This window comes from Perognathus longimembris, chromosome 10, assembly GCF_023159225.1.
Source record: "Perognathus longimembris pacificus isolate PPM17 chromosome 10, ASM2315922v1, whole genome shotgun sequence".
NCBI classification, from domain to species: Eukaryota; Metazoa; Chordata; class Mammalia; order Rodentia; family Heteromyidae; genus Perognathus; species Perognathus longimembris.
Window position 1 is genome coordinate 6,695,741 of NC_063170.1, and position 22,081 is coordinate 6,717,821.

The 22,081-nt window shown below is 46.5% G+C and overlaps 1 protein-coding gene across 1 annotated transcript in view; it reads left to right on the plus strand.

The window, feature by feature from the left end:
• The window catches only part of Adamts18 (ADAM metallopeptidase with thrombospondin type 1 motif 18), a 104,249-nt gene extending 96,903 nt beyond the window's left edge, over window positions 1-7,346 (plus strand). The window contains exons 21-24 of the mRNA XM_048354728.1: window positions 902-1,084; window positions 3,271-3,474; window positions 5,117-5,264; window positions 6,570-7,346. Coding sequence (XP_048210685.1) covers window positions 902-1,084; window positions 3,271-3,474; window positions 5,117-5,264; window positions 6,570-6,685 — 651 coding nt within the window. The 3' untranslated portion in view covers window positions 6,686-7,346. The remainder of the gene's footprint in view (window positions 1-901; window positions 1,085-3,270; window positions 3,475-5,116; window positions 5,265-6,569) is intronic.
• Window positions 7,347-22,081: the final 14,735 nt, after the last annotated feature.

A 22,081-nucleotide genomic window follows, 5' to 3' on the forward strand; every position in this document is an offset into this window, starting at 1 on the left:
CAGTGGCTGGGGCATGGTTACAAAAGAAACAAAGTTAAGAGGCAGATGGCAAGTTAGCAATCCTGACCAACTCCTCATAAAGCACATTGCCCTGTACTTGGAAGAGGCATAGAACCACCAGCCACCTGCAACTCCAGTTCCCCAGACAGCACAGGTTCCCTCCTGGAGGAGAGTTGACATCCAGGAGACACTTTTTCTCATCACAAAGGGAATGGGCACAACCAGTACCTAGGGTATGTGGGCAAATGTCTGTCTAGCGACGCAAGCATGCATGGCAGGGTTGCGTGCTGGTGGCTCACACCTGCACTCCTAGCTACGCAGGAGGCTGAGAGCTGTAGTTTGAAGCCACTTGAGTCATGCTTTCAGCCAGGCTTTTTTGCTGAAGCTGGCTTCCCTGGGCTGGCTTCAAACTACATCAGTTAGCCCGGTGGTTAGGGAGTAAGAACAGATTCCGTTGCTTCTAGAACCCTCGGTCCGTTTCTCTTGCCCATTCCACATTCTGTACTTACACACGTATGTCTGCCGCTCTTGTTGGAGGCACAGCAGTTCTAGCCGAGCTACATGCATGGCTATACCACCGTGCAGGCTGGGACTCGTTCTCCCAGTCCTTATGATGGGTGCTATCCTGAGAAAACCTCTGCCCACCGATGAACTCAGCTGGAGAGTTAGGGTGACACAGCTTGTTACACCCGCCACCAGAAGGCTGACGTGAGGGCTGATGGCAGATCAAGTCCTCTAGGTGGGCGTCTCTTGCTGCAAAGGTGCCTTACTGACCATCTTGCTCAAGTGCTTAAAGCCAAGTTTGCAAACAGTTCCTTCCTAGCGGCCTCAGCGTGGGCCCGGGGGGCCAGTCCTCTGAATTGGCAAGTGACGTTTGGGGTTTTGTCGTCCCATTCTCCAGTGTTCCAAGACCTGTGGGCGAGGCGTGAGGAGGCGGGAGCTCCTGTGCAAAGGCCCGGCCGCCGAGTCGCTCCCCGAGAGCCTGTGCGCCAGCAGCCCCAGGCCCGAGGCGCAGGAGGGCTGCGTGCTGGGCCGGTGCCCCAAGAACACCCGGCTCCAGTGGGTCCCCTCTGCGTGGAGTGAGGTACACGTCGTGGGGCACGGCTGGGCGTTGCTTACCCATCTCCCTTCAGACTCACGGGGCTCCTCCTTCTGCACCCATGGGGACCTATTCACCCCCAAAAGGAGCCACGCGGAGGGGTGAGAGCAAAGACCATAGGAGCGTTCCAGGCTGACCAGCAATGGGTGGTAGGGAGATTTGTGGGCAGCAGGTCCTCTCCAGCAAGCCTGAGCGGCGAGCGGGAGCCTCACACAGCGGGGTTGGGAGAAGGTTGTTGTGGCAGGGTGAGGGGTGACGGGGGTGGGGGCGGAGGGGGAGAGCTTCATGCTTGTGACCCTCGAGGGAGACCACATGCTGTTAGGAGACAGGCTGGGAGAGTGTTCTGTCAACACCGAGGAAGCCTGGACGGTGTAAACGAGAAGCGACACTGGCCGGCCAGTGTTCCACTTTAGAGCAAGAGACCTGGGGGACGTAGGCAAGTGCAGGGGACAAGGGCGGGCTTCGGGGTGCATGGTGGGTGTTTCAGGAGTGGGGAGAAGCCCTCTGAGTGCCTAATGTGGTAACTGCATAGCTTCCGGCATAGGGGAGGGCAGGAGAGAGGGAGGAGGCTTCTGCGTCCATGGCTGGCTTGCATTCACAAAGGAGGGGAGATGGTGGCCAGGAGGACACACTGGTGACCAGCAAGGTTTCTTCGGTGAAGGAGCTTCCATGCTGAGGAAGAGAAAACAAATTACCAAGAAGCAATAGTGGAGAGAGTGAGGTAGAATGGAGGGGGAGTTTCCCTCTCCCGGGTGGATCTATGCCATTATGGCCCTCGTATTCTGCCTTAAATGATACGCACAGGGCCAGGGATGGGTGGGGCACGATCATGTCCCTCTCTTTCTCTCTCTCTCCTCTCTCTCTCTCTCTCTGTCCTGTTCATTTTCTCTAAAAGGCATTATACTACCTACACAGACTTACTGTGCTTGAAATCTGTAGTTACAACTTTGAGGGTGCCTTGCTCCCTTCTCTACATGGGGGTGGCCCGTGGTACCTCTGTTGTGCAGTCGTCATTGGGAGGCTCTGTATCATCTTTGATCATATGTCATATTTATGCTCACATGCTATTGCTCATGTGTCAAGGCCCCAAACATTAGCCGATAGACTCTTTTAAAGTCCTCTGAGACATTGTTTTTCCTCATCAACCTTCCCCCTTCCCACGGATCAGACTCCCGGGACAGTGGAGTTCAACACCCCGCAGAGCCCTGCTCTCTCCCTTCCGCTCATTCTCCCTGTGAGATGTCATCTCACGGTCCCTACTGAACTGTAGCTGCTTTTTTTAATGCAAAAGTTGCAATGCATTTGCTTCTATATTACATATATATATATATATATATTATTGTTACTGTAAAGATGATGTCCAGAGGAGGGCCTATAGTTACATAAGTCGGGTCACGAGTACATTTCTTTCGGAACAGGGTCACCTTTTCCCTCTCTCCCCCAGTTTTTCCCTCCCATCCCTCCCCACAAGTTGTCCAGTTCATTTCCAACAGTGTCTCGTAAGGATCACGGCTGTATTTGTTCATGCTTTGTCCCACTCTATCTGTGCCCCACCTTAACCCCCGAAGACAGATAAACTTACAAACAAGACGAAAAGGTAAACAAAACAAAGACAGCAACAAAGGGGAAAAATAACCTCTTCTTTCCACCTCTTGGAGTTCATTTTGATAAATATTATTTTAGATGATCACATGCACATCACTATTGAGCCTGTGTGTTCCTCCCCTGAGAACATCTTCCTTTGGTCTCGTTATGTGAATGTCTCGAGATCTGTATCATTTATCATGTCCCAATATGTTGTTTTTGTCGTTTACCTTCCAGTGTGTATACTTGTAGATGGGTAAGCACATTCTAGTTACCACAGTGAGGGAAGCCATGCGGCCGATGTTTCTTTGGGTCTGGCTGTTTTCCAAGCCTTTGCATTTCCTTCTGACTAGTACCCTACCATTCTTTCTGGCGGGGGAATAGAATTCCATCGTGTATCGACGCCACATTTCCCAGTGTTACTGAGCTGTGTGCCTTTGGAAGGTTGCTCCGGTGTCTCATTACCTGTGGTGCGAGGGGCCTGGCTGCTGTATTTCTGTGTGTGCGGTTGACATCTTGAAGCACACCTGTTTGGCAGATGTGCCGTGGGGCTGTGTGCTCCTGACACCTGTTTCCCTGGCTCCCAGTGTTCCACGACCTGTGGTTTGGGTGTGAGGAAGAGAGACCTGAAGTGCAGCGAGAAGACCTTGCAGGGAAAACTGATCATGTTCCCGGAGAGAAGATGCCGTCATATGAAGAAACCTAACCTGGACATGGAAGAAACCTGCAACCGTGGGGCCTGCTCGGTGTACAGAATGGCCGCGGCCTGGTACTCGTCACCATGGCAACAGGTAGGCACCTGCAGATTTAGGTTCATGTGGGGGGGGGGGCAGGGAATGGAGGCAGCCCGCCAGCCCTTGCTCTTGGTGCCTCAGTGATTCTCTAAACACGAGGAACAGAATAACTCTATTCTATTCTTCATCCGTGTGACCCCAGGCAGGCTGTGAGATCTGTTAGCCTTATGTTTTCACTACACAGTTGAGATAGTAATCCCTGGTAGATGGCTATTTTTGTTTTTTCTTTTCATAGAATAATGGCTTTTATATATAAAAAAGAGGTGGTGCTGGATATAAAGCATCTCACAGCCAACACATTCTGCTCAAAGAGTCACCAACCCAGAGGGGCTGCTGGCAGGCACTGCTCACATCTGCTGGACATCCCTAGGCCCCCTGTCCTCTGAGGACTTCTCGTGCAAGCTTTCTGTTCTCCCCTCTCATCCTCCGAAAGCCCCTCTTCGCTGGTATTACCACCGCTGTTTTTGTGGAGGAGACAGATGAGTGGTTAGCACTTCCACCAAGTCTACCTGACTGGTAGACTCAACTAATGTCTTTCTGAGAAAACAAAGGGGAGAGGATCCCACCAATCTGCTTCTTTGGGGTCAGGATGGTCAGGGGATACCAGAGCTGAGGGAATTCCTGCCACAGAGGGTGTGAGGCTCTGATAGAGCTGGGGACTTACTACTTTGCCCTATGGCAGAGAGAGCTTGCTAACTCCAAAATCATTCTCTTCCAGCACAAGTGCCAGCACCCCTCAGGGGGGCGTTTGTCCAATAAAAGGAAGACTTCATCTGACTGGAATAAACTAGTATAAAATGTAATCAATAACTAATTCACTGGATTTCTAAAGCAAAGCAATAATGATCTATTTATAGAGCTTTCTTTACCCTGATATTATATTGTCTTTCTGACCATCTTGGTTGTTTAAATCATTCCAAAACAACATAGATGGCCTGTGCTCCATTCTCTAGTGTTTTTATCTTTCTGGAACTACTCTTCTCCTCCTCTTTATTCTCCTTCTTGTCCTCTTCCTCTTTTGCCTCCTTTTCTTTTATCCTCCTCCTTCTTCTCCTACTCCTCCCTTCTTCTTCTTCTTTTACCTTTTTCCTTCTCCTCCTTTTCCTCTTCCTCCTCTTCCTTTTCCTTCTCCATCTTCTTTTTTGTGCTGGTCCTGGGGCTTGAAGTCAGTGCCTAGGCACTGTCCCTGAGCTTCTTTTGCTCAAGGCTAGTGCTCTACCACTTGAGCCACAGTGCCACTTCTGGCTTCGCATTTCATTTTGTATTTTTGGTAGTTTAGTGGAGATAACAGTCTCATGGACCTTCCTGCCCAGCCTGGCTTTGAATCGTGATCCTCAAACCTCAGCCTCCTGAGTAGGTAGGATTACACACTGGTGGCCTGAGTCATGAGTGCCCAGCTTGAACCTTTCTTCTTTATGAGTCACTTAACTGGGAAGACACACTTTCTCAGTCTGGATAGCATTTCCCCACAGCCTTCCTGATCGCCTGCTTTTGGGTGGACCCCAAGTGCCACTGTCCACTCTAGACAATCCATTTTGCCAACAGGCTTCCTGATAATGTCATGGACATGGGCATTCCTGATGCTTTTCGGGGAAGGGTACCACCCCACGGTGTTTCTGACACTCTTGTCTTCCCACAGTGCACAGTGACCTGTGGGGGTGGGATCCAGACCCGATCCGTCCACTGTGTGCAGCAGGGCCGGCCTTCCTCCAGTTGTCAGCTCCACCAGAAGCCTCCGGGGCTCCGTGCCTGTAACACACACTTCTGTCCAGCTCCTGAGAAGAGAGGTAGAGAACCCCAGATGCCATCAGTCATCTTCGTGTTTTCTCTTTGGGGTGGGGGGTGGGGAGAGTGTGTGGATGCCTCTAGCACGTGCAGATAGACTCTGTGGTGTTAGAGTCTCTGATCCGTGGACTCTATACCTGTATAAGGGGCCACGCTGGGCTAGTAATGATCAAAGTCAATTTATTTGTATGGGTCCAAGGGCGACATTGGATTCGACAAGACTCTTTAAGCCATTGAGTCTGACTTGGGAAATGGGAAATTGCAATTTCTCAATTTCTTGGAAACCTTTCAAGGTTAAATAGCTGAGCTAGGCATCATGTTCATGCCTGTCACACTAATGTATAGCAACCCACTTGCATAGCTAGTTTGAGGCCCTGAGTTCAAACCCCAGTATTACCCCATCCCTCCCACCCCCAAACTTCTAAACCCTGGATGTAAAAGGCTACAGTTAAAAGGAAATTACAGCCCCTCCCCCCACGGCACTTCTAGAAGGGCCAGTTCTAAAACTGTCTCCTAGACAGGAGTGAGGGGACAGTTCAGAAACAAGCAAGGCCTGGGAAGACCAATAACTGGTCTTATTTCTTGTTCTCCCAGCATCTGATACTTCCACCTTCTACCTTAAGGATATAGCAGAACTACTAGGCCATTACTTCAACCACCCAAGTTTTACATGCATTCTGTGGGTCTTCTAGAACCTTCTGAGGGTCTTCTAAGAACCCTCGGTGTCCTGCTTCCTGTGGCTAATCACAGAGGTCGTCTTACTTGCAGCTTACAAAACTAGAAAGGACAGGCGATAACTCACCTATAGGCAAACAGATTCTAAGTATTTAAACTTACATACAATGTTGAAATTGGGCCTCAAATCCAGATTCGCAATAGATGAGGCTCCTGGCTCACCAAGGAGAATGGGAGCTCCTGGGCCTGCAGATTCAACCTTCAGCCATTGGAAGCTGTGATTTAACAGGCTTCCTCGAGGATTCCTTGTGTGCTGCTGAAAGTCATTCTCAGTCTCTTGGACACTCAAGCCAGTGGGAGCTCCCAGGTTATGGACAATGGACCAGAGGTTGATCTCTTGCTAGATAGGATTCATTTCCTATCACCTGTTTTATTCCCCTGCTATTTAAATTTGTGAGTGGTCACATGCCCTTTCTGTACTGGTCATCCTGTCCCTGCCTCAGAGTCTTAATCCAGACTGTGTAGAACCACAGTGGAGGCATAAGGTAAGTAGATGCTTGGTCTGCAGGCCGCCATCTTGAAAAGCCCGAACGCACTGGGGCTAATGTGGTCAATGCCCCTTGTCATTTCAGATGATCCATCTTGTGTGGATTTCTTCAGTTGGTGTCACCTAGTTCCTCAGCACGGGGTCTGCAACCACAAATTCTATGGTAAACAGTGCTGCAAGTCATGCACAAGAAAGAGCTGACCTTGATGTTGAGGGCCCCCTCTCCCTGCTTAGGACCAGAGACATTTACCTGCCCGTCAGTCTCCAGGGAGATCAGCCATCTTCCCGACCAAAAGCAAAGCACTGTCAACCAGATGCTGCAGAACTGGAGAAGGAACAAGAGAGAGAGAGAGAGAGAGAGAGAGAGAGAGAGAGAGAGAGAGAGAGAGAGAGAGATTGACTCCTCATTTGATCCCAATAAGTACATGGTACTCTGAAGCACTTGACAATAGGAAGCGATGACAAATCTGACTTTATGAAATAGAAAACAAAGACTTTAATGAATGGATTTGCACGGCTCTATGAAAGAAGAGATGTGTCACACTGGGTAAGACGTCAAGTTTGCATTCTGACCAAGTGAGGGACAGGTCTCCCACCCTTGAACTTCAAGTGATTTCATGGCAAAGACATGTTCCAAAGGCCCTGTAAGACTTTAGGGCAAAGACTAAGACTTGGTTCCATCATGTGTGGATGGGATTCCTTGCTGAACCATTTACTTGGAGTTCACAGTTTGACCAAAAGAAAACTATGAACACCCAAACTAGGAGTTCTATCAGAAGCCAAATGGTGCTCACAATGATGCTTGCTGCTGGACTGGCAAGTTTCACATTGTTTATTTAGTGTGTATGCGTGTGTGTGTGCGTGTGTGTAGTGTGCACGTGTGTATGTGCGTGTGTTGTTTTATTATTTTGTTTAAAGTATAATCTGCTTTCAGAAAGTCTCCAAGCCTAAAATTAAACAACTTGAAAAGTGTTCCAAGGAAAGAGTCTGAAAGCAGGATGCCACAAACTATTTAGGATCTCCACATAGCTGAAATTCATGCTCAGAAAGCAGATATTCATACAAGACAAATACTGATGCCCTCCACATGATAGCAGCCCCCCCAAACTTTTAGGCTTACTGGAGAGGAACATGGGTGGTGGGTGTGCATCCTGGTCTTTGGGAATTGGTGTGATGCTCATCTTTGCTCCACAACAAACATCTAGGAGGTACTAAATGGCAAAATAGTTGTGTTTGAAGGAAGGAAAGCCATGGGTCCCTGGGTCCTATCAGAGCACTTGGAAAATTAAAGGCTGCTTGTGGCTTTCCCTTACCAACTGACAAGTATAAATTTGCTCTAAGGATTTAGTGAACAAGGAAAAAAAAAAAAGAAGAAAATACTGTCGAGAGAAAAAACCCCACTTCTGTGTGCAACATTAATATGAATAAATCACAATATGCCAAGACCTTCCAATGAATTAAGAGTGTTTTCCAGTGTTTTCGGTCACCACCCAAAGCCAGCTGTTGATAGACATTAACAAGCTTAAAATTGTTCTCAACTGGAAAAACTCACCACACACTATTTTGCCAGAACCAAAGTAACGTACAAGACTCTGTCCTCCTATAATTTTTTTGAGAAGTGGTTTATAAAGGGCATATTTATATAAGCTCCATACCACCCCTCAACTCCTTTGATGAATGTAACTCAATTTTACCGCTTTAAGAAAGTCTCAATTCAAGTAAGGATTAGCCAGCTCAGCACAACCAACTAGACAGTGGTTTGTTAAATTTAGCAAACTCCTTTGTTCCTGTACTTATTGAAGTCATGAGTTTTTCAAACCCAGAGGCTGATGAAGAACTTCTCTTAACCTACTTGGCTTGGCCTTTTGTGGCCATTATGTCATGAGAAAAATAAAATAAAAGGTCCCACATCACCACCTCTTTGCCCTCTGAAAATGGCAAGTTACTTGTGTTTTTATATATAATTATCATTTTATTATTTTATGGAAAAATTAATTTATTAATAGCCTATTATGTGTTCTCACTTGCCTCTCTAAGTAAGTGGTATTAATTCCGAGGAAAAATGTTGACTAAAACCATGGATTATAGAGAAAAGTCAAAATATATGTGTAATATTTAATTATTTTATAAGTTTTATAATAAAGTATTCTGTTTCTTTATCTTTGGCACTTGTTAAGTTCTTGAAAAGGTTAATGAGAAGTTAGTTATTTCCAAGGTAACTGAATTATATAGCTGTTGATCAAAAATTGCAACAATTTCACTGGAAAGTAAAAAATATTCAATCATTGGTTTGGGGTTCTTTTTTTTTCCTCTTTGCTTCTGATGAAATCCAGACCTTTCAAGTGCTGAGAGGAAATGAATGACACCTTGAAATTCATCTTGTAATATTATTTTTTTTCCTACCACATCCAACATTAAACATTTATGGGAATCATATAAGATAAAACGACCACATTTCTCTTTTCCCACCTTAATTTTGGTCAGATCTTTTTGCAAAAGCAGAGTGAGGTGAGAGATAAGGGAAGGGGCGGAGGGAGATCAGGGGAAGGAAAAAAAATTCCAGCAACTTCTGTCACATTTTCTAAAGTAAATCCAACTGGTCTGAATATATTTCCTATGTATCAAGGAACACACACACACACACACACACACACACACACACACACACAGAATTCATATATATGTGTATGTATATACATACTGATTTTATATAAATGACTGCTCTACAGAAAATAGATTATGGTTAACAATGACACAGATGTCAGGTAAGGGGTATCTTTGGGGGCAATAAAATATTAGCAGCACCTCCATTAAGGTTAAAGGGGTACCAGGTACTTAGGTGAATGTCTTTGTATATGTTGAGTCCACACAGAATTAGGGAGGTACCATTTCCCTCCGTTTGTAGAGGACGGCTCTATGAGAGGGAAATTGCATATTTAGGTAAATGGTTGACTTGTGGTGAGGTAAGGGCTCAAATCTAGGCCCCATGGGGTCAACCCCTACCACTATGCTGGGTTTTCCTGGGAGTCAGAAAGAGAAGGATGTGCAGAGCTTAGAATTCTACAGTCCTTGAGATATAAGCAGACATGGGCAATAAAGGATTTAGCAATGATGAATTATGGGCAGAGCTGGGAACTGTAAGGTGGGGGAATTGGGATTTGGAGGTAATAAATTCCCACAAAGTCCCTCTTTTAAACAAAGGATACTTGTTGTATACTTTAGTCTCTAGTAACTGCTTCTTTCTGGGGCCCTTCATTGCTAGGATCCAGGTGCCCCGATTTGTCACTGGCTCTGCAGAAGCCCAGGAGAGGTGACTTTCAAACTTCTTACTAATTTACCATCCTCTTAAGTTTTCCTCATGCACATGTCACCTTCTATTCACTTCCAAATGTACCCATTTGAGTAAGACACGACTTGCTTTCAAGAAAACCTTGCTTAAAGAGCCCACTTTTTAGAACTTTGCCATCTCTAGCATAAATAGAAGGTGGTGTGGAAATAAGCTTGGCAAACATTAACATGCAAATTGTTCATTTAAATTTAAAATACATAGTCACAATTGGTTTGCAGAATTCCTATCTGAAAAACAAAGAATTCCTCAACGTGAATAATTGAAGTGTTTATCTCCCTCTCCTACATAAAACCATTCAATTCCACATCACAAAATGTGTAATGCAGTTGGAATTTTCTGTCTATCATATAATCTTGACGAAAGATCCACATGTACAACAACAAGAGAATCCTGAATCCCAGTTCTTATTTTCTCAGAGGAAGGGCAAATTTTATCCGTGGATCTGTCTTAGGCTGATAGAATTGCCATTTGACTTTGGTTCAACACATCACTTTTGTGCAGAGAAGGGCATTGGTAGACATACCCAGAGTATATTTCCCCAAATGTGTCTAGTTGTTAGCTTCTACCTGGTGACAAATCACCTTTCCCATTTCTGTCCTATTGTCACAAAGACATTTTCAAGATGCTGTAGGGGACGGCTGGCTGCTAGCCAGTAGTCCCACCTCCTTCCGGTTCCGAAACCGGAAGAGGCAGCCAAACCAGCCCCTGCCTCTCTGCGCAGCGAGCACGTGTGTCGTAATGACAGCGGAGACCCCAGAGGCCCGGTCCTTGGGGGGGCTGTGGTTTCCGCCCATAGAGGAAGTTCCGTGACATCATCGTGATGGACATGCTCATTAGCCTATCGCTAGCACCGGGCCAGTCCCTCCCCTTTGCTCCTCACTACTGCTATAAGACTGTTAGCCCCTCCCTTGAATAAACAGACAGCTCTTTGAAGCTTCTCCGAGAGCCCACGCGCCCCTGTCTTCCTTGGCAAGTATAGGGAGGGGGGAGGGCATTGTCGCAACCACACGCTGACCAAGGCTGCACGTGGCCCTCGCTTCCACAGTAATTCCTACTGGCCAGAGAATATGCGTGAGAGCGATAAGGGACCACACGGAAGGGGCAGATAGGCCCAGGACCTCTACACGGAAGGAGGTATAGAGCTTAGCCCGGCAAGATGCCCCCATCATTTTCCTAATGTAAGCTAATGAGGGACACAACTGGGTTCAGATTCAAGCCTTTCCATAAGGTTGAAGCACATTGTATCGTTGGCTGGACAAATCAAGTTCCAGGGTTGTTCCTTAGCACTGGAAAATAACAGACCCTTAGAAACTCAATTTGCCAAATAAGGCATGGATGCCAAAATCAAACCTGCACATTTCCAAACTAAAAGCAGGAGAAAAGCTCATCACTTTGACCTCCGTTCTACAGGGGTCTTTTCTCTCCACTGTCCCCTGGGAAGGAGGGCACTGAAGTGAAAAGAGTTGGAGCTGCCCCAGCACCCCCCCCCCCACCGCCCACCCCAGGCAGCAATGTCTTTCTCATGGCTACTAGGTTTCCCCTGACCATTTTGGGATGATGGTCAACCACACCACACTGGGACGGTTTAATCATCAGACACAGTTCTCGTTCCCTGCCCCAGTTCTTCCTCTCTTGAAGCCCAAAGCTCTTGCGGGTTCCTCTTGGCCCCTTCCCATCTATGTCTGCCCTTCTCCATTACTTGTGCCTTTCTTTGACTCGCTGGGGCGAGTGGCTGCAACTGACATTTTGAGATTCCCCTGAGCTGGGCGTCTTGACTCGGGTTCGACCGATTTGGATGGAGAGGAAAGATGGGATGCCTATGAGCTGGAGGCCCTGAAGCCATCCCTCCCCCCCCATACACACTGCTTCACCTAACCTCTGTCTCTGTAGGTAATGCATATGAAAGCTGGCAAGCAGAATGAAGCATGGGCCCTTGGCAGGCGAGCCTCTGAGGGGATCACCTTTGAAGGTGGCCAGCCCATCGGACTGTTCCTACACACAGGAACAGACACAGGCATGCTTCCCCTTTGACCCCCCTCCCCCCCCCCCCCCCGTGCTCCTGCAGCTGGGGCCTGGGAAGCACCAGCCGCCTCCCATGTAGCACTGGACCTCACGGAGCCCCTGGGGCTCTGCAGGCTCTCAGTCCATACATTAGGGGCTGAGTATCTCCTGTATTTCGGGGTGGGGGGGAAGGGTCCTCTTTCTGCTGCTTCCTTTACCCTTTCTCTGTCCTTTGGGAGCCCCATCCCCACTCCGAAGTTGGCTCTAGCTGGGATTACAGGCATGAACACACACACACACACACACACACACACACACACACACACACACACACACACACAGACCCTGGGAGTACTTTGCCAAAGACAAGTTCCGATGGGTATTTTTCACTGATTTTCCTATTGTGTTCTCTTTCTGCAAATGCCTTTCTTTGTTACGGCCCCTCTGTTTACCCATTTTTATTACTTGCAGCCTGGCTGGCTGGGGAGCTGCTCGGTCCCTTTCCTGGGGGGCTGTATTTGTTTCTCGGTCTCTGAGTCTCCCTGACCTGCAGTCCCATCCATTCTGGAAGAGTTTGGTCTGCCTTTTCCTTTGTTTTTATTTCTAATTTTTAGAGACAGGGTTTCACTAAGTAGCCCAGGTTGGCCTAGAACTCGTGATCCTCCTATCCAAGCCTCCCAAGTGAATTTGGTAGGAGTAGACTCATGTGTTTATAGCTATCTCCATTGGGTGGAGGGGGGTGGTGGTTAAAAATATCTCTGATCAGACTGCGGTTGGAGAGGGCCGAGTGTAGGAAAACCTCCTTTAGTATTACCCATCTTTATACCCTACATTTTGAAAGTGAAAAGAGGGGGGTAATCTTGGGTGTGGAATTTTGGATGGTGTTCTTGTGGATGTTATGAAACCGTTTTTTTTTTAAACCCTGTTTTGAGTCATCTGATGAAATTTTAATACTTTGCTTATAAAATGTTCCTAGAGCCTCCTTAGAAAACCAAGAATAACAAGGTAATAACATGGTAGCATCCCCTTCCCCGGGGGGCTGACAGCCGGAGAGTGCAGGGTAGGGAGGGTTAAGGATGATACAACACCATGTTAATGTCTGATGTTAATCCTCCAGACTCTGTAACTATGTCAACCTTCAAACAGCATGGGAGAAAAGGGCTAACGTGCCAGATTTTTCACATGAACCAGAGCACACAATCCACGTAGACAAAGATCGAGGCATTTGCATCCACACAAACTGCAAGTTCATATCCCGAGTTCCCCTCAAGAACCCAGCTGACTGGTGGCCCACAGTCACTTCATTTCTTTGGGGCCTTAATTTCTTCACCCCTGAACAGGCATTTGTTCATTTATTCAACAACAATTGCATTGAATTGTGCAAGGTTGAAGAGAAATCGTTTTCTACCCCTATCACGGGGACCATCATTAACAGAGGTGTAAGGTCCACCCCCAGGAGGGCTCCATGCTGATGCCCCCCACCTGTTTAAGTCTGTGCCCAGTACCTGTGTTACCTAGGTAACTGGCACACCTGGAGGCAGTTACCTCCCCTTCTCTGAAGTCACATTCAATCTACCTGGCCACATCTCCCGCCTTTCCCTATATAATCTGGCTCAACACAAACCCCGCTCTCTTTCCTTTTCTCTCTTACTCCCTCTTGTTTCCTCTCTCTCTTTTTCTCTTCTTCCTTTCTCTCTGTCTCCCCATGCTTCCGTCTTGTGTGGCCTGGCAGTTTGCTGTCCCCCAAATAAGCTCTTTCCTCTTGAACCATGTGGCGAGTTTCCTTTCCAGCGAACATTACAAAAGGAATCTCACGGGGGGGGGGGGTCAAGGGGGCCACAAAATTACATACAGCCACGGAAAGGCCACACGGTGCAGGTGCGTGGTGCATGGGGAATGGCATCTGCTCCCACCTCTGCTCGGATCCTTGTCCGCTTCCAGGCCAGGCTGATGTGCGGGGTTGGCTCCTAAAGCTCTCATCTGCATTTCACCTGCCAAGACCCATTGCCCACGGTGTTGCCCACGGTCACTTTCCCTGCAAGCACAGGAATCCCCCAAGAACCTGGAGAGTTACTCTTCTACTCTGCCCCGTGCCGACTCTCCAGGAAGGACTTATTTGGGAATGCCTGTCATAACTAGAATCGGTTTGGATATTTTACAAGGTACAGCTCCGCCAAAGGCAGTCACTGGCACGTATGGTGGCTCCACCAAGGACAGTCTAGAAAATGCGGGGATGGTGATGAGGCTCTTAAAGCAGCCCAGGTAACTTTACGTGTAAAAGAGGTGTTTGTGTCTGGGGAGGAAAAGTGTCTTCACACTTGTAAGCATGGTAATCCTAAAAGCACTGGCAACTAGTGAAACTAGACAAATGGGATTTCCTCAAAAAGAACTTCGTGCATAGCCAAATAATCAACAGAGTCGGGGGAAAAGTACCTTGTGGAAAGGAGATTTGATTTTCCAGTTACCATTATTCTTATCTTTAAATAGTTGTGCTAAGGGGCTGCCATTTAGCAACACAGTTTATGAATACAGTGCGTCTTGATCACCATCACCCCTTTCGACATTCTCGCCCTGTCTCTGACCCACTGTCTTTCCCCTACTGTTCTTAATTTTATAGCATATGCCATGAATTCTTCTCTGCATTCTTGAAGGGGGGGATTTCAAACCATATATTGGATGAGAACATAATAACTGGGAAAGGAATAGATACTTCCTAATAGGCAACATACAAATGGCCTTCATTTATAAATGAAAAGATGTCCAACATTACTAAATCACCACAGAGATGTCCATTACAACCCAAAGTATACAAACCACCTCTCACTTATTATACTACCTTATATCAAAAAGACCAAACACAGAAAAGGCAACCTTTGTATACTGTTGGTGGGCATGTAAATTAATGCGGTCACTTGGAAAATAGTACAAAGTTACTGAAAATAGTGAGAAAAAAAAAAAAGAACCATCATAGGATCCAGCTACTCTACTTCTGGGTATCATTCACAGGGAATGAAACCACTTTGTTAAAAGCTGTTTGCCCTCACTCATGGTAGCTGTAGTCACAACAGCAAGGCTGCAGAATTAGGCTTAGTGGCTGCTGAAAAGTAAACAGACATGGAAATACAATATATGCACACACTAGGGATTCGTATTCCGCCCTAAAGAACTAAATCCTGACATACACAGCAATATGAAAGAACCCACAGGACATTATGGGTTAAAGTGAAATAATCCATACAAAGGAAAGCAAAACTTCGTGGTCTATGATGCTCAGATGCAAAGAAGAGAATAACCATTTCCTAGCAGCAGCTGGGAGGAAGGAATGAGAAGATATCGGTCAATGTCTGAAACATTTCAGATAGAAGAAGAAAGAACTCCTAGGACTTAAAGTCCAGCCTGGTGACCACGGTTAACAATATTATATAACTGAAATTTGCTAAGAGGTTAGATCACAAGTATTTTCACCACTAGGGTGGGAGATGAAGAAGGAAGAGGAGTCAGGAAGGAAGGTTAAAAAAAAGAGAGAGAAGGAAAGGGGCTGGCAATGTGGCTTATTGGTAAAGTGCTTGCCTGGCATGCACGAAGCCCTGGGTTCCATTCCTCAGCACCACATAAACAGAAAAAGCCAGAAGTAGCACTGTGGCTCACATGGTAGCCTTAAACAAAAGGAAGCCAGGGACAGTGCTCAGGCCCTGAGTTCAAGCCCCAGGACTGGTAAAAAAAAAAAAAAAAGTCAGGGGTGTGGGGGGAGGAAATGGATACTGAGATAAATATGTTCATTAACTTGATTGTGGCAATCACGTATCAAGATGTTTTGATAACTTAACTACCAACAATTCCTCTGTCCATTATAGTTTGGTACAGATTAAAAGAAAGGGGGGTGGGGAGGAAGGAGGGTTTATGGTTCTCAAGCTTTCCAGGAAATAAGCCGATAAACAGCGCCAATCACGGCCTTGGTTTCCTAAGGCCGAGGCACACAGGAAGCTCAGCTGGCAGCCTCTTGGCTCAGGTGCGTGTCTGAGGGCCTGCGAGGGCTGGGCTGGCAGGCTGACTGGGCAGCTGGCTGCCAGCTGCCTCCCTTCCCTAGAGTGGGAGAAAGTCGTTTCCCGTGTGACAATGAACGAAATCCACCTTCACATCTTTCCCAGGGTCCCCGTCTTGCTGGCAGAGTTTGCAGCCTCCCTTAGGAAATGGGAAACCACCTTTGGCTGGGGCCAAGGACTTGTTCTCTCTCCACAGCCACTCACCCAGGGAGTGGTCTCCGAGGAGGTCAGCCTGGGACTCTCAATAGACCTATTGTTTCCACACACACCCCCACCCACCCCCCTTCTGCCAGGTCCGGAAGATATGAAATAGGATTTGAAGCAAGATTTCCCTGCTGCCTCTCTCTGGAAGGCAGAGTCTGGGTATTGTCTCCTGGCACAAAGCGGCTTTCAGAGTCACCCGGTGTGAAGGATTGCTTTTGAGAAAAACAAAACAAAACAAAACAGATTATGTTTTAGTGTGCAGGTATAGTCTGAAGCCTCTAGCATGAAAGGGCAGGGGGATGGAGCGGCAATCTAGATAATCTTACCAACCCAGGTAATTCAGACTTTGGTTTTATTGCCTTGAAAATGATCAAATAATCACTGGCTAGTCCCATAGAAAAGTGGGCTGGCGTTTACTCAGCCCCAGACAAGCAGTGTCTGACATACTCTGTCTACACTTATTCTTTTAGTTCACAATTGAAATCTCTTATTATTACGCAGCAAAGAAAAAAGATTTAACTGGGTGTAGAACACAGGTCTATTTCTACATAGGGAGGAGATCACACACACACACACACACACACACACACACACACACACACACACACGTGTTTAAGTAAATAATAGGATATGTCTAGATCTTGCCCTAGGTCATTCACTGAGAGTTTCATGGCATAAATTTCCTACAGACCAGCCCCCAGACAATAGCAACTGCTTAAAGAGTATGGAAAGTAAACACAAGCAGGGTATGGAGAAGGGAAGTCCAGCGTAGAGAAACAAAGAGGTAAAGCTCTTTTCTTCCCTCCTTTCTTTTCCTTGTCTTCTTTCCCTGTCTTCCCTTATTGACAGCTTTGTCCTGAGGACATGACGTGGGAGCTAGAATCCTGAGCTCCCTGATGGGAATCCAGGAGTGCCCCAGACATCATCCACAGCTGAGATGGTGAGCGTGGAATTCTATTTGGAGATATTTAGAGACAAGCATCTCCGGATCCTAAATATGGGCTCGCTGCAAATCTCTGACCCCAATGACATCACGCATTAGATGAAAAAGACTCAAAACATCACCTACTGACCTGAGACTTCAACTAACCACCATGGGAGGTGAGACAGAGCGAACATGGTTGAATCTGGTCTCATGAATGCCCTGCTAAAATAAAAGTTATCATTTTTTCAGAGGGATGTAGTAGAATCCAGAACCCTGACAAAATAATACTCATTATAGCTAGATCATAATCTAAACTTGATTAACAAAGCAACTATTTTTTTAAAAAAGAACCCATTTCTATGGGAAAAGATGGTCAAGATACCAAAAAAAAAAAATCTAAGATGTTGGAAGAATTCAAATGTACAAAGATAGAGGAGGAACTAATGATGATCCTTTCACACTCAAAATGAAAAAGGAGATTGGAAATTATCAGGGAAATGTATATTATTTTTTTTAAAAGAAGAACCAAATTGAAAAACTATGATATTGGCAGTAAATAGTCTCTCCCCACGCTAAATAGAAGGATGGGTACGATAAAGACAAGAGACGGTGAACTTCAAGACACATCAACAGGAAAATCTCCAATTTGGAGACAGATCACTTGAAGATCATTGAATAAAAGTAGGAAATAAGGACCTCTAGCAATCACTGCCATAAAAATCACCACCACAAATTAACCAGACATCTCCATCTGTCTGAGCAGGGGTGGAGGAGGGAGGGGGGAAGGGGGAAACATTTATTTAACAAAAATAAGCATGTATGTACAGTGAATTTTTGGTGTTTTTACTTAGTCTAGTTTGGTCCTCCTCTCCCCAGCAAGATGGCAGCCTGGAAAACCAGGCAATGATGATGTGAACATGAAAGTCAGCTCAGAGAGGCCACAGAGAAACACTAAGGGGTATGAACATTGCGTCTAACAATTAAGTGACAGGATTAAAATTACGACGTTGTAAGTGTATAGATAGGATCACGTGATCTCAAGCAAGGTGTTGGCAGAAATGGTAACAGGTGTGAACCGTAGTGGTTTATTTGCTGCTGATTTGTCTATGCCACCCTTATTAGACTCTGATGGGTGGTGACCCACTCCCCTTCCCAGAGTGCTCTTATCCCTCATCCACAACCCACCTGGTGGTGACTTTCTGCTTCTGTATCTTCCATGATGGGGAGCCAGCCACTGATTTGTTCATTTAGAGACTGGTAGGACTTGCTAATTGGAACAGGCTACCCGACACAATTCTGATTCCCACTTAAGACCTGGTGACTTCATGTGCAGAGTTTTGAGGACCCACGTAGACTAGGAAAGTCTGTTCCCTGTCACCAGTCTGCTCATTCTCTTGCGGTGAGCACCGTGCTCATCTACATCATATCCATTATAAATTATCCTGATCTCTAACTCCAGAGAGACATTAGTTGCAATAGAGCTTCTAGTGCTGTTTTTGATTTGTGTACCCTTTGTCTTGTATATACGTTTATCTGATTTGGGGGAGGGGAAGGGAAAGCGCAGAAACAGTGGGGCAAAGGCTGAGTGGGACCAAGGTTAGAAATGAACTATATAACTTGGGGTGGGGAGGTCGGGAGAGGAAAACCTGGGAGAGAGGGAGGGAGGGGAGTGACACTGTTTAAAAGGAAATGTACTTATTACCCAACTGATGTAACTGTAACCCCAATTATATCACCTTTACAATAAAAAATTTTTAAAAAAAGAAACAGACTGAGAGACATAGCCTACTGCTATGTCTTGAGCTGGCTTTATAAAAATTAATCTGAGAAGCTGAATTCACCTCAATCTGCCAGTTACTTGAGGTCTTATTTGTACCATATTAAAAAAAAAGATCTGTAAGAAAAGATTGAGAAGAAGAGGTTTTTGCATAAAGTCCCATGAATATTCCAGAAACATCCAGAATGTGCTAGCTCCCATGCCACCCCGCGCCACGGGCCCTCCCTCCAGGGAAGGGGGTTTGGACGTGGAAGGCCCAGGATGTCTTGAATAAAGATGAGCTCACACTTAAGATGTGGCTCAGGCCAAGCCCTGATAGAAGAAGCACAAGAAGCGACTGAGTTTGTGTAAATCTTTTGCCTTTCCAGCTGGGCTTACAACACTTGGCAAGCACTAGTGCCCGTTAAGTGATTTGGCTGCCTACACAGTTGCTTAATCCGTAGGTTCAATCATCTGGGGTTTTAACAACTTTTAATCATTTTATGTGACATATGATCCTGGAAGGTCCTGCCAAGTCCATTTCAAGAGGGAGGAAATGGGGTAATGGAGGCGAGATTGTGAAACGGAAGGTCACCTTGTGCCTTGTTTTTCCTGTGACACTAAAATGGAAGGTCCTGGGTATGCTGGTTTGATGCTGATCTCGGTCATGCGTCTGATCTTTCCTTGGACTGTGTCACAGGAGGCCCCTTAAGTTTCAGAAATACAGTATCATTTGAGTTTTAATGGACTTAAAAGTCACACTGACCCACTTTCAAACCATGGCTTTGTTGGGACATCTACCCTGCTTCCCCACACCAGGATCACTGGAGGCCCACCGCGCATGCGAGGAGGCAGGGAGGGGAAGGGGAAGGGCATCTCGAATGAGGAACCTCTGTTCCTGAGCGCCTTGGTGAGTTGGCTGATACAGTATCCTTTCTACATCGTGGACTTTCCCTGCCAAATCCCAGTGCACGTTGCAGGATTTCCCTGCTGAAATTTGCTTCCTCCCCTTTTTATCTTTTCAGAGCACTTCTCCTCCACTTCCCACACACAATAGACGCTTGGCAGTAACTTCCTCTCGGTATCGGCTTCCCAAAGGGTCCCAAAGGATCCAACGGACACCAGAAGTTACTTGAAGTCCCTAAGACTCAATGTCTTCTTCTTTCAAACTGATGTCATATGTGTGTGTGTATATGTGTATATATATATATGTGTGTATATATATATATATACACACACACACATATATATATATATATATGATGAGAATTTGGAGAAGTTACATGAGGTAGAATACCCGAAGCGTACTGGCTCCTAGTAGATCATGAAGTTATCCTGTGTTCATTCATTGTATTATTTTCCATGCTCATTGATCACTGTGAGATGCCTAGAACCACACATGCCAGGGTAAGGGGAGGGAAGTCATCCCAGAGGGCCTCGAGGGCGGGCACTCGGACACTCTGGGTCTTCCGAATATAAATAGATGAAATGTAAACATGAGAGGAGGATGGAGCAGGGGCCTTTAGCCTGGAAGGTCAAGGACACAACCACCTGGGGAGAGAAGTCCCCTGGTGTGAGTCTGGGAGAGAAAGCACACGTTCACCAGGCAAAAGAACAGCACTTGGTGTGGCAGAGCACCTGTAATCCTCACATTCAGGAGGACAAGGTAGCAGGATCCCGAGTTCAAAACCAGCCTGGGCTACTCTGACTCAACAAACACATTTTTTAAAGTTTTGTGTCAGAAGCAAGAGCACCATTAAGCCTCAAGAATATCAGAGAACCAGGTAGAGTCAAAACTCAAGATTGTTCTCGGTGCATCACCTTGATAATAACAATTTTTTTTAACGCAGTTCTTCTTTTTTTAAAAAAAAAAAAAAAGTCACAGTGTTCAACTGTTAGATAGCAAAGAGCATAACCTCAAGGGGAAGAGCAGACCTGTCAAGGAGACATGGTAGAGATCTTTCTTAAAGGAAAGGAAGCCGAGTAAGACCCAAAGTGGCACGGAACTCCGAGCCCAAAGTCACCACGTGGTGAAGTCTTGCTCCACACACCCAGAGACACAGCTGTTCTACAAGTGTGCCCCGAAGAGGCTCCCAAGGACGCCGCGGAGGCCATTCCAAGAAGCCAGGGCAGGTTGCCATTAGCAGATCCCCTATGGGAGAAACGAGGACAGGGACCAGCCGAAATGCCGCGCTGGAGGGCTTTTCTAGGAAACAGTCTTCGTGTGCAGTAGCTTAGGGATTTTGAACACGTTCTGAAATGTACACATTCATAGCATTTGGTCCCCTCCCCTGCTCCCTGAACACACACACACACACACACACACACACACACACACACACACACACACCAGTTATGCTGAAGTGATGCTAAGAATCAGATCTGGTTCTCATTCCATTTGTGGGCTGAAGTAAAAGCCTTCTCCACGCCCCCCTCACCCGCCGTTGGGCCTTGTGTCAATGATGTTTCTTTTACTATAATACTTTAAAGAGGAAGCAAGTATCCATGTGCCTCTAATCCAGGCCACTAATCTACTGGAGATAGGCTATTCCAGTAGCTGGAACAGGCTGTTTTTGAAGGGGGAGGGCAACATCAGCGTGGGCATTCATACATGAGCCATGAACTTCAGCCCCTTTTCAAGAGCCCCCCACCCCCGTTCACATGTCTAGGTGCAAAAGAGATGAATGTAAACCATCCAGGAGCAGCCTGCTACCGTGACAAACGGGCCTGCTAGACTCAAAGCTGGCTTCAGAATAGCATCCATCTAGAAAGAGACCACATCTCACACTGAGCGAGAGCACAGACCTGGCCAGCTCGTGTTCCTCCCCTTCTGCACGGGGGAATTCAAGGTTTGATTGCGCAGATGAACTTATTCCAGATCAAGGTCGATTTCACAGCCCGGGCGGCATTGGAACCCAAGCTTTCTGCTTTCCAGACGGTTGCTGTTGTTGGGCTCAGTGACTCAGAAAGTGCTTTGCTTTCCACTTTGGTGAGAAGAGTAGAATGCAATTCCTTTCCATGCAAATGCTGCCCACAGAGCAAGGGGGAGAGGAGGGGGAGTGGAAATGTAAGACGGCTGCAAAGCTGATGTTTTGATTTTGCCAAGTTCTTGTCTTTTGGCACACAGTCTGATGGAGTGTATCTTGCTCACCTGGCTGAGGAATAGCACACCTGTCAGCTTCCTGTGTCACGTGATTTAGTATCAACCAGTGTGAGAAGAAACGACGTCGTTTCAGCACCTGATGCTGGATTCACAGGCAGTAACACTGAAGGCAGGCGATGTCAGTAGAGAGAGAAAAAAAGAACGTCAGCAGCGTAC